Source organism: Spermophilus citellus (assembly GCF_964194105.1).
Source record: "Spermophilus citellus genome assembly, chromosome: 1".
NCBI classification, from domain to species: Eukaryota; Metazoa; Chordata; class Mammalia; order Rodentia; family Sciuridae; genus Spermophilus; species Spermophilus citellus.
In genome coordinates this window covers 42,185,045-42,197,225 of record NC_138182.1, presented here as the reverse complement: position 1 = coordinate 42,197,225, position 12,181 = coordinate 42,185,045, and the positions used below count along the sequence as shown (strand labels likewise).

At 38.7% G+C, this 12,181-nt stretch overlaps 1 protein-coding gene across 1 annotated transcript in view; it reads right to left on the bottom strand.

Moving 5' to 3' along the window:
• The window catches only part of LCP1 (lymphocyte cytosolic protein 1), an 82,000-nt gene that overhangs the window by 22,359 nt on the left and 47,460 nt on the right, over positions 1-12,181 (bottom strand). The window contains exons 4-10 of the mRNA XM_081287699.1: positions 10,450-10,538; positions 9,704-9,867; positions 9,393-9,522; positions 6,849-6,981; positions 3,986-4,067; positions 2,302-2,467; positions 543-685 (exon numbers count right to left, since the gene is read on the bottom strand). Coding sequence (XP_081143825.1) covers positions 543-685; positions 2,302-2,467; positions 3,986-4,067; positions 6,849-6,981; positions 9,393-9,522; positions 9,704-9,867; positions 10,450-10,513 — 882 coding nt within the window. The 5' untranslated portion in view covers positions 10,514-10,538. The remainder of the gene's footprint in view (positions 1-542; positions 686-2,301; positions 2,468-3,985; positions 4,068-6,848; positions 6,982-9,392; positions 9,523-9,703; positions 9,868-10,449; positions 10,539-12,181) is intronic.

The window sequence follows — 12,181 nt, the reverse complement described above, 5'->3', positions numbered from 1 at the left end:
GGACTCCTTATCTCAGTTTCCTTATTTGTAAAATGAGAGAATAATAATCCTGATCTCAGGGCTAGTGGTGAGGATTAAGTGAGTCAATGCATGCACACAGCAGTTAGACCCATGCCTGTTGTATAGGAGACACCATGTTTGCTACTAGTAGTCGAATAAGAAGAGTCAAACTGGTGTAATGTAAAAGGGAATCCCCCTCAGGTGCTCCCGTTTATGACACCAGAGCCATTAGAATCCTATATTACCTAAAAAGTGATCTCATCTCTTGCCTGGCACTCTCCTACCCTTGTCCCTCTACTTCCTGATACTGAAACTCCAAGCCAGACTCATCTTCCTTGCATACTATGCCAGGATTCTGGATAGACGTGAGTGTGGCCCAGAATTAGAGATGCCCTCTGAAGGACAGTGAGTGGCTCCAAAAAAGGACCAGAGGAACCTTAGAGTTCTGAAGACAGGGGGCCCAGCATCTGTCTCTCCTCCACCGATGCCCAAAACACCCTTTACTGTAGGAGTTAGTGATGCTCAGATAACACTGCCCCTACCTTGATGTCAGTGCTGAAGTTGCTGATTTTATTGCAGCCTGCATTTTCCAGGTGGTAATTAGCCCACCTCAGAAGGAGATCTTCAGGGGAGAGCTTCATCAAATCTTCCAGGCTCTCCCCTTCTCTCAAAAGAGCAATCAGGGCTGAAAAAGCACACACACACAAATGAACAAAAATAAATACAGGGCGTGTTTAAGGGGATTCATTGTAATTCTCATGGATCCCTGCTGGAAAGTCAGAGGGCTGCATTATCTTTCTGGTGCACAGGTTCTTACAGCCTCTCTCATTGAATAAATACTATTATGTCTCAAAGGAGGTGTGTGCTATTGCAGCTTACTCATTATCCCCATTTTTCATGTGGAGAAGACAAGGCACCAGAGAATCTCAATGCTACGTCTGAGAACACAGGGGCAGAGTCACAAACATAACCAAGAACATTGGCTTGGGATGCTCTGCTACCTCTATCAGACCACATTTCACCATTTGACAACCATTTTGCTTTTAAGAGATCAATTTTGTGATAATGACAATGTTCTCCTGTCTATTACCATAAGTATTTTGTATTTCAAATGCTTACCTGCATAATTATAGCAATCTGACAATGTAATCAATTCTCCTGTTTCCCCAGATGAATAAATCGTTTTTGCTCAATTAGGTCTAAATTTAGCTGATTTGAACTTGAAAAATCAATATTCTTTCTCATGGGTTTTAATATTTCTATCTGCTTTTTTTGTCTCTTTACATTATGTCTAATATATTGGTTTCAAGGTGATTTCTCAGGGTTCTTTATTGGTTATTTTGATTTACACATAATGATTAAAAAATTCTTTACAACTGAAGATTAGAATTTGGGTATGGAATTCATATTGTTTGGATCTGAACCTGAAAACTTAAGTGTAATGTTGTGATTAGTATGATACCTGTCAAGGTCTATCTCTGTCTAAGCAACTGGGCTGTCACTGTTTAAATGCAGACAGGAGGGTGAGAGAATAAGATTGGCAGCTGCATATTTAGTTCAGAATTTCAAAAATCCAAGTGCAATTTTTCTAGTCTTTTTCTAATTTTTCTAACTCTTGTATATATTTAAGGTAAACAGCATGATGCTTTGATAAACTCATCCTGCTACACATAGTGAAGTGATTCATACAGTCAAGCAAATATCATAACCTGTCAACATTATAAGTGTTTATTTTTCCTTTTCTTTTGGTGGTAAGAGTACCTAAAACCTACTTTTCTGGCAAATTACCAATACATGACACATATTATTAACCATAATCCTTATGTTTTATATCAGATCTCTGGATTTATTCATCCCACAAAAATGCAATTTTGTACCAATGGCCCACAACTTTCCTCTACAGTCTTGATAAGAAGCAGACCAAGTTTCTCCCAATCTGGTGCATATACTCAAGTATATGAATGTGATCTGCTTCACAAAATGTAAGTTAAAGCTTAGTAATATTTGTCATGAATAATCTAAAGGCAAACAAAGCTCTTGAGGTTGAAGTTCCAGGCAGTGAGACTGTGCTCTCTGCTCTAAACAAGCAGCATTATTAGTCTGTGGTCTTAAAAAGCTTTTGTTCTGTCATTTTAAAAAGTCTGGGTTATTATGGATAGAATCTGTTACATTAATACCATGGACTCAATATAACTGTATAGTTTTCTAAACTTGAGAATTCCTGATCTCATCCTCTGATAGTCCCTGACATGGGCATTAATGGAACCAGGCCACCCACAGCCTTAGGGGTTTGGCTCCTACCTTCATTTCTGCTGAGTTCAATGTCAGCAAACAACCCAATCTTGATGACTTGCCACAGAAGTCCAAGGACCAGATAGGGTTTCCCCTCCTTCAGGTCCTCGGCCCCTATGTTAACCACATGGCACCCAATGGCTGAGGCAGAGTTCAGAGCCAAGTTCAAATTTTCCTAAGGGAGAAAAAAATGCAAGTTTGGTTCTTTTGCTTTGTAGATGCTAAATGATGATTCCTGTTTGACAACAAACAACAACATTTTTCTTCTAGAATGTTCACAGGCCTAGATGCATGGTCTTCACTAATTTTAACACTGAGGAAGTGCAGTGAATAATGACAAGAAGGAAAAATACAGTAATCCAGACACCGAGCTTATGCAGTGGCCTATTCTGTCAAACCAGCACCCCAACTGCAAAGCCCATGCTGGTCAGCAGGAAATTAATGAGTCTTATACTTCATCTTGCTCTGCAATGAAGCCTACACACTCAGCATCTACTGGCCAGAAACAAAAGGGCATCTTTGGGGGAAGTCCCTGTCCTGTCACTAGCTATCATTAATGAGACATTTATTGTCATAAATTACGGTCAATAAAAGAGACCAACACACTAGCTTTTCGACTTGCAGACTGTGTATTACAGGAATAAATGAAAAAGACACAAATCAAATTCCAGAAAGAGATGGAAGGTTTTTTAAGAAGACAACTTACTGAGCATTCATAATAACTAGGGAAACTGAGCACACACATGCATGCGTGTGTGAATGTAGAGCATATGTGGCTATGACTAATGATGATGCATGTAATGGAACTCACAGGCATTTGGAATAGCAGCAATGACATTTTCAGGCTGGAGTCTACTATCCTTGGGTCCATACAGGAGGAGATACCAATGTCAGAAATGTATAAAAGTTGTTTTTATGATAAATTAAAAGCACCAGGGTTCTTATCCTAGTGCTCAAATGATGAATTAAAAAAAAACCGTTTTTACTTATGGCCAAGATTATGAAAACATTTAACATTAAGTGCATTTCTATGCTTAATCATGAGTCTCAATTTGGTCACCACTTCCATTTAAAAAGTACACAGGGTTTGGGTTACACCCAAATAGGAGATAATGTATCATTTATGCGTTAAGAAGTAAGAAGACATGGTTTCTAAGCAAGAGAATTGCAATAATGTTAAATGATTGGAACATAAGAGAGGACCTGCTGGTGACAGTTCCAGTTAACAAACTGAAGGAATAAAAGCAAGTTGTATTTATTATACTGGTGGCTGTGGCAGCATCACATGAAGGTTGTTGGAAAACTTCCCATTTTTCACTCCCTCACTTCCTAGAAAGTCTTATTATCTCTTCAGTTAAATGCTATGGATTTGGCATCAACTCCAAGATAAATTACCAGGGAGAGTGTGAGTTAAAACTTTAGCCAATGTGAATTTTACTCCTAATTGGCCCAAACAAACATACAACCCCCCACCCCCCCAGCTACTAACACTGCATCACCTTCTCTCCCACCTACTATACTGATAAAGGAAAAGACAGAGATGTATTCATCTATCTCCATTAGTTATGGCAAATCACCAGTCCAAAGCCTAGGTTTGGGGAATAGTGTTTGAGCTCCTGCAAAAACACGACTTAGTTTAATGGTGTTCTTTCTTTCCAAACTCATCCTGTACTAAGTAATGGTGGAGACATACCTGAATGGTGAAAGGGGTCAGTTTCTTTTTGTTGATTGTTCTTTCATCAATTGTGTCTGGCACTGATAGGTTGATCATTTTACTGAAAGGGAAACAATTAAATTAAAGAAAGCAGATTTCTGCATAACAAAGCCTGGTAACATTGAATTTAAATTCCAGCAGCATCATAATTAAACACAACACAATCTGTGTACTCCATATTTCGATATAAAAATCAGCTGTGCCATTTTGATAAGACTCAAACTCTTTGTGGGAAAGGCTACTGTTCCCAAAGCCATCTTATTTTAGTGAGGCGAGTAATGAGGATTCCACTTCTTATCCACATACCCCAAAACAGCTACAAAAATTACTCTGGCTCCCATAGCACATTAGAAAATTCCAGGTGGAAGACCAAAGCAAATGCCCCATGAGTACTTCTGCTTTCTTAGCCATGAAAATTGTTCCCACTACATAAAAGACTATCAATACACTTCTGAGTTTATATAATGCCTACATTTCTATTTGAATAAGATCAATACCTTAATAATCATATGATGAATGACTCTTTCATATCCTTTTATAGTAATTATTTAATTAGTGAATTCTAAACTTCCCCCACTTAAGTAAATAATACATTGATTGATCGGACATCTAAAGCATGCAATCATTGATACTAAAAAAAACCCTGATTTTATCCAAGTTAGTATACATTTAGTCTTCAATTGCCCTCTGCCCCTAAAAAAAAATTCCTTTAGGTCATCTCCATCTTATTTAAAGAAAGGAAGTGAAAACAAATATCCAAAAGGAACAATACCACGGATTTTAAAAAGTGGTAAAAGCAACTATGACTATTTCTTTCTTAATGAGAAATCAGCATTAACATATTTTCCTACAATTTTTTCTTTTGGCACTGGGGATTAAACCTAGGGGTGCTTAATTACTAAGCCACATCCCCAGCCCTTTTTTATAATTTATTTAGAGACAGGGTCTTGCTGTTTTGCTTAGGGCCTCACTAAGTTCCTGAGGCTGTCTTTGAACTCACAATCCTCCTGCCTCAGCCTCCTGAGTTGCTGGGATTAAAGGCCTGTGCCACCACGCCCAGCTTTTCCTACAATTTTTAAGCAACTAGTGGTTTTTGTATGTGTAGCTATTTTTAGTGATATATTTCCATAACATGGAATAATAATATATTTTATATATATATATATATATATATATACACACACACACACACACACACACACACACACACACACACATATATGTTGAGTGTGTGTGGGCATGCTTATGTATATGTATATTTAAATAAAAGGTTCTATACTACAAATTAAGTGAAACATATTCCTAACGCATCATTTCAGAAATGAAAATCTAGTAGTAAACAAGTGAAACTCTGGGAGATAGTGAAGGGGAGTGACTGACAAAAACAAGATTCTCTTTCCTTTAAAAGCTTTTAGTCCAACTACAGAGAGACAAAATGTACGGATATGAAAAGTTGCATAATACTCTAAAAGCAGAACATTTTAATAGTTCCCAAAGTATTATAAGTAATATGTCCTCTGTTCAGTAAAGGAAGAAATCACTGGGGGATGGGATAGGCCAGAAAATGCCATGGCCTATGGATTTGCACAGGAGGAGGGGCCAGGAAAGGGCGCTGTTAAAAGGAAAATGGAAGGCAAAGGGTAGTTATAGATTACAAGCTGGGTGCATGGGGTGGGGGACCCACAGGGCATGTCTGCTGATTTCCTTAGTCATTCATTCAGTTGCCTGTGCAGCCCCGACCCTGGGCTGGTTACCCATACGCCCTGGGGGCTGGGGAGGTAAAGTAGGAGAGTGAAGGAATGCCATGGGGTGCCTTGGGTGCCAACCTAAGAAGGCAGACTTGATCCTGCAGGCTAGGATTTAAAACTTTTTTAAAAAATTTCACTTTTAGCAGTGGAATCCTTAAAATTAAACTCATGATAAAATCTAATAAAATACCCAAAGCACAATTGCTTTGGGTGAAGCACAGGAGAGAGGCTCAGGGTCTTGCCCACCCATCCTTTCCATCTCTCCTGAGCTCACCACATAATGAGTTATCTCCAGCCACTCACTAACACTCAGCCTGCAATGACAGAGCAGCTGCTGAGAGCTACAGAGGCAGTTTCAAAGACACCATCTTAGCTGGGCATGGTGGCACATGCCTGTAATTCCAGCTGCTCGGAGGGCTGAGGCAGGAGGATCCCAAGTTTGAGGCTGTTCTCAGAAACTTAGTAAGACCCTGTCTCAAAATAAAATAAAGGGCTAGGGATGTAGCTCAGTAGTCGAGTGTTTGCCTAGCATGCACAAGACCCTGGATTCTAGTACCCCACCCTCAAATACCCATCCTGAACTGACCACCGTGTTCAGAGCTCTCCTGTGGAGAGAATACATCCCCCTTTCCCAGGTGCCCTGTGTATCTGAGTATTTGTGTATACCACTTAAAAGCCTCTTTGCTTAAGGAATACAATGTGTATTGGATTGTTTCCATTACCTTCATGCTATTCTTAAGACTATCTGCTCTCACATTAGGCCATGCTCAGTTGAAATAAAATGGCACATATTCTAAAAATAGCCACCTTTCACCTTTTCTGTCTCTCCCCTCCCCTTGCCCTCTGTTTATGCTTAGCTCTCTCTATATAGAGAGCTAAGCATCCTTCCTCTCCATCCAAGAAATAGAGTTTTTTTTCATTATAAATTGCTTCTGAAATTCGTTTGCTCTCCTGGATCCAGTCAAATTAAAAAGTCCATAAAAGTATACCCATCACAGCTGAGCGCCAAAGGAAGTGGCCCAAGATAAATACTTTTAATTGTGACATTCCAGAAAATGGGAAATTCTTTGGAAACCAAGAGGAAGTTTATTTACCAAAGGACAATGCCGTCCCCAACAGCACTAAAGAGATCATTGGTGTTTGGATTCATTGGGATGACGTGGCGACAATCGGGATCATTTTCTAGAGCTTTGTTTATCCAGTTGACAAATGCATACTTTTCTTCCTCTACAAATAAAAGATTAAAATGACTTATTTGCAATGTGAAGATGTGATATAAATCAGATTATCCACATGGATATCAGATTCTCATGCTCAGGAGGGACATTACAAGGTTACTCAGTTCATTATCTTATTGTCTTATATTTGTTGACATTTAAAAATCTCCAATCGCTTGGAACAGAACCTATGTTCACTCCAATTATAAAACATACAGCAAGCAGATTTAGAACAAAATAAAACATGCATATATATTTAGAAACAAATATATACATGTATTTATGTATATGTAAATGCATTAAAATAATAAAAATATTTATATAGGTATAATTTAAGTATAGATATATAGGTATAATTTAAACACAGTCTAATTCTTATAGGATAAAACTTGGGGTTCTGCTTGTAGCCCTGCTAATTTAAATGCTAGACAATCGTGAACAGTATCTCTGAGCTTCTTTGTTTTTTAAATTTATTCCAATTAAACATGATAGTAGAACATATTTTGATATTTTGATATATTATACATATATGGATTGTCTGGTTGTGCATGATGTAGAACTGCACTGTCATGTGATCATATATGCACATGGGATAGTAATATCCAATTCATTCTACTAGCTTTCCTATTCCTAGCCCCCTCTTTCCTCCCTTCCCTGCATTTCCCTTTTTCTAATCCAAAGTACTTCTATTCTTCCCCAACTCCCACCCCTTATTGTGAAATTAGCATTTGCATATCAGAGAAAACATTTAGCCTTTGATTCTTTGGGATTGGCTCATTTAACTTAGCAAGATATTCTCCAGTTTCATCCACTTACTGGCAAATGTGATCATTTCATTTTTTATGGATGAGTAATATTTCATTGTGTATATGTACCACATTTTCTTTATCCATTCATCTGTTGAAGGGCACTTAGGTTGGTTCCATAGTTTAGCTATTGTGAACTGAGCTCTATAAACACTGATGTGGCCACGTCACTATAGTATGCTGATTTTAAGTCCTTTGGGTATAAACCCAGGAGTGGCATAACTGGGTCAAATGGTGGATCCATTCCAAGTTTTCTCTGTGGTTGCACCAGTTTGCAGTCCTACCCAAAATGTATGAGTGCACTTTTTCCCCCATGTCCTCGCCAACATTTATTATTGCTTGTATTCTTGATAATTGTTATTCTGACTGGAGTGAGATGAAATCTAAGTATAGTTTTAATTTGCATTTCTCTAATTGATAGAGATGTGGAATATTTTTTTTCATATATTTGTTGACAGATCATATTTCTTCTTTGTGAAGTGACTTTTCTTTGTGCAATTATAGTAAACTGCTATGACATGAAATCATTTGTGATCTAATCTAATCTTTCCTTCCTATCAGCAAAGCTGCTATGAGTTGATCTTGGAAGTTTTGATAAAACCTCAAGTTATGCCTTATACTATGTACTTATACTATGAACTTCCCAAATCGTGTGTCATTAAAAGCAAGTGTCTCCATGTATTATAACTCATTGTTTCATTATAAGGATAGTTCCTTAAATTAGTGAATTTCTCTTCTTCCTCTTTACTTTTTACATGTTAAAAGTGAATCTTTTAGTGTAATTGTACTTTTTGGAATATAATGAAGAATTTTAATGGAGAATGACTTTGAAAACATTTACAATAAATTATTTTTGCACCTGCAAAAAAAAAAAAAAAAAAAAAAAAAGCAAGTGTCTCTTGGAATCACGAATGTTTGGGGAACACTGCCCAGTGAATCCCGGTCTTGCAGATTCATAATGCCCATCTGACAATAGCAAAGGCTCTGAAAAATTCTTGTACTTAAAAATAAAAGGTGAAACAACTCTGTCTTAGCAACTATTGGCAATGTTTAACCACAAATGTATTGTTAAGACCAATTGATGTTCTAAAGAGCTCTGTTTGGGAAATATTGGATATCTCTACCTTTTTTTTTTTTTTTTTTTTTTTGGCTATTAGAAGTTTCCATGAAAGCTGCTGGATGGCAGCTTTCAGAACAAATAAACAACTTTCTTTCAAATCAATGAAAACATAAAGTTTTGACCACTCAACTGGCCTTAAGAATAATCATTATGTTCAAGACAAAAGCTCAAGTAGCTAATTTTGTCCGTAAGGTTTACAAAGGAATTCTGGTAACCTATAAAGCATTTTTTAAATGTTGAAGAGATCACTTAGTATTGGACGTTTCCTGGAGCCATGACTGCTCCTGTACCTGGCCCACTTACACCCAGGAAAACAGGTGGTAGACCATAAAGTCATGTTTGCATTCACCCCTTAGGTTTGAAAATCAAGTTTAGAATCTATAACCCCAGAAGTGCTGGACTCTTTCCACACATTTCCTTCTCCCTCAATCTTCAGCTCTTGCATCATCCCAACACCCTCCCCATCTAAGGTCCCCACCCATTAGCACAGCCTACCTGAGTAGGAATGTTGGGTGCCAACACTAGACTGCTCTGAGGTACCACCGATGGCACAAATCCCTTCCTTCTTATTGATTGCTTTTCTAAAGGTCTTGGCAACATCCGTGCTTTTTAGGCCATGGAAAACCTGCAAAGATATAATGTATCTTTAGAAACCCAAGCAGTGGTGAAGAAAATAACAAAAGAAAGAACACATCATGATGAAGCAAGGAGGGTAGGAATGTCTTTCTGGATTTTTTTTTTTTTTTGAAACTGAATTAAAGTTCCAAGTTCCAAATGTATCTCCTTGTGTTCTACATCATACTCACCTTGATAAATTCATCAAAGCTGATCTTCCCATCTTTGTCCAGATCGCCAGTAGCCATCAGGTTTTCTGCAATTTCTCTTACTCTGTACCCAGGCAGAGGCAAGCAGGCAGCCTTAAACAAGTCATTCAACTCATTGCAGCTGATGTACCCATTGCCATCAGTGTCTGTAATGCAAACAGCACAGTGAAGTTTCAGGGACGTTCAAGCACAGTCTTTAGAGGTAGAGAAGAATAAGAGGAAGTGAGAGAATTGGGGGGGGGGCATTCAAGGTTGAGTCTTGACCCTCAAGAGTCACAATGTCACAAGAGGCATGTTGCTACTATATATGGGCTTTGGCATCACTTTCAACATTCACAGTTAAAGAGTCAGAATTTCAAAACAGAGGCTCTGGCAACAGAATCTGAAGGAACTCTCTGGAAACTCTTAAGTAAACCATAGGTTTAGTGATAAAAAGTAAGAGAAAATGTGTCACAGGAAACCAATGAAAACAGACAAGACAGAAAGGACGACCCATAGGGACTAACTCCAGACAAAAGCTACGGGTCAAAAAGTCACTCTTCCATGTTTTGATACAGAAAGAAGTGATTTCCTTGAAGCAAATCTTTTAAAAGTAAGTTTCCTTTAACCAACCCCACTGGTTCCCTGTCACTGCTGCTGTTTGGCCCATGTCACCGTTTCATCAAATCTGTCCCAAAGCTACTCAATAGAGAAAAGAACTGTGCAACTAAGGTACCAGGTCTACTCACCAACTTTGGCAAAAGCCTCTCTGAGCTCCATCATTTCCTCATCGGATACTGATCCTCTGGCCATTTTTTCACTGCTTTATGTAACAGCTCTGGGGAGGAGAAGAACACAGGAATGACTTTTGTGTACCCCCAATTTTGTACCATGTTCAGAAGCAAATCCCATTTACTAGATAAAGAAGTGCTCTTCTGCATTGCCTATGATTTCCTTCTGACTTTCCAAAATGTAAGTCAAAAACAGGCTTCCTCTCAACCCTCCCTGTGGTGGTGTCCAAGGACAGCCCTCAACAATTTCTCCCTTCCCTGTGGAAATAGTCTCCTCACATCCAGAGATAGAGTTTATTTCCCTTCACTTGAATCTGGGCTGATCTTGTGATTGTTTTGACTGTTGGAAGATGGTAGAAGTAATGTCTATGCCAGGAAACTCCAGCTTCCTTCCTTTTGGAATGCTCAATCCTGGGACACTCCCCCTTGATGCTGTGAGATGTTCAAGGCACATAAAGGAACCAGCAGAAAAGAACCACATGTTCTGCTTGCTGAGCTCCCTGATGTGGCCACCTTGGACCTCTGCCCATTTGAGCTCTCAGATGATCATGGTCCCAGCCAGCATCACAAAAAAACAGAACTGGGGCTGGGGATGTGGCTCAAGTGGTAGCGCGCTCGCCTGGCATGCGTGCGGCCCGGGTTCGATCCTCAGCACCATATACAAACAAAGATGTTGTGTCCGCCGAGAACTAAGAAAAAATAAATAAACATTAAAATTCTCTCTCTCTCTCTCTCTCTGTCCCCCTCTCTCTCACTCTCTCTTTAAAAAAACAAACAAACAAACAAAAAAAAACAGAACTGCCCAGCTGCGCTCAGTTAACCAGTAGAATAGAGAGAGACGACAAATAACAACATTTTGGAGTGGTTTGTTACACAGAAATATATAACTAAAATGCGTAATTTTTATGTAAATATCTTTTTTTTAAATTATTTTTTAGTTGTAGTTGGACACAATACCCTCTACTTATTTTTATGTGGTGCTGAAGATTGAACCCAGAGCCTAGCACATGCTAGGCAAGCACTCTACTGCTGAGCCACATGTAAATGTCTTTTTAGAGTTATCGTTGCAATCATATTTAAAATGAATATGTTTGGCAAAGATGAAAATTACATTTTATAAATTTGAAAGGGGTCAATCAAAGTTCTCTACATCTTTGGAGATTGAAAAAAAGGAAGCTGACCCTCTAATAATTCATATAAGGGATTCGGAGGCACTTTCTCAGAAAAGCTGGTCTTGCTGAAAAACATGCTGGTTGGTGTTTGAGCAATTTCCCATTCGCTGTGCATCACTGCTGCCCTCTAGGGGCTGGAGAGAGAAGGAAACAAAAGATGGATTATGTTCTTCAAACTCCTCTGTAATCCACACATACACCAGTATGTTTCAATAGGAGTTCTACTGAAGCTTACAGGATTTCCTGGTGGGGAGGATATAAGTGGAGTTGGAGTGTGGAGGATACAGTATTTCTAAATAGAATTATATTTTGAACATTTTAGTGAATTTATCAATTTTTTTGGGTGGGGTGCAGTACCAGGGATTGAACCCTGGGGTGCTCTACCACTGAGCTACATCCTCAGCCCTTTTTAATTTTTAGTTTGAGACATTGTCTCACTAAGTTTCCCAGGCAGACCTCGAACTTGCCATCCTGCCTCAATCTCCCAAGTTGCTGGGATAACAGGCATGTAACACTGA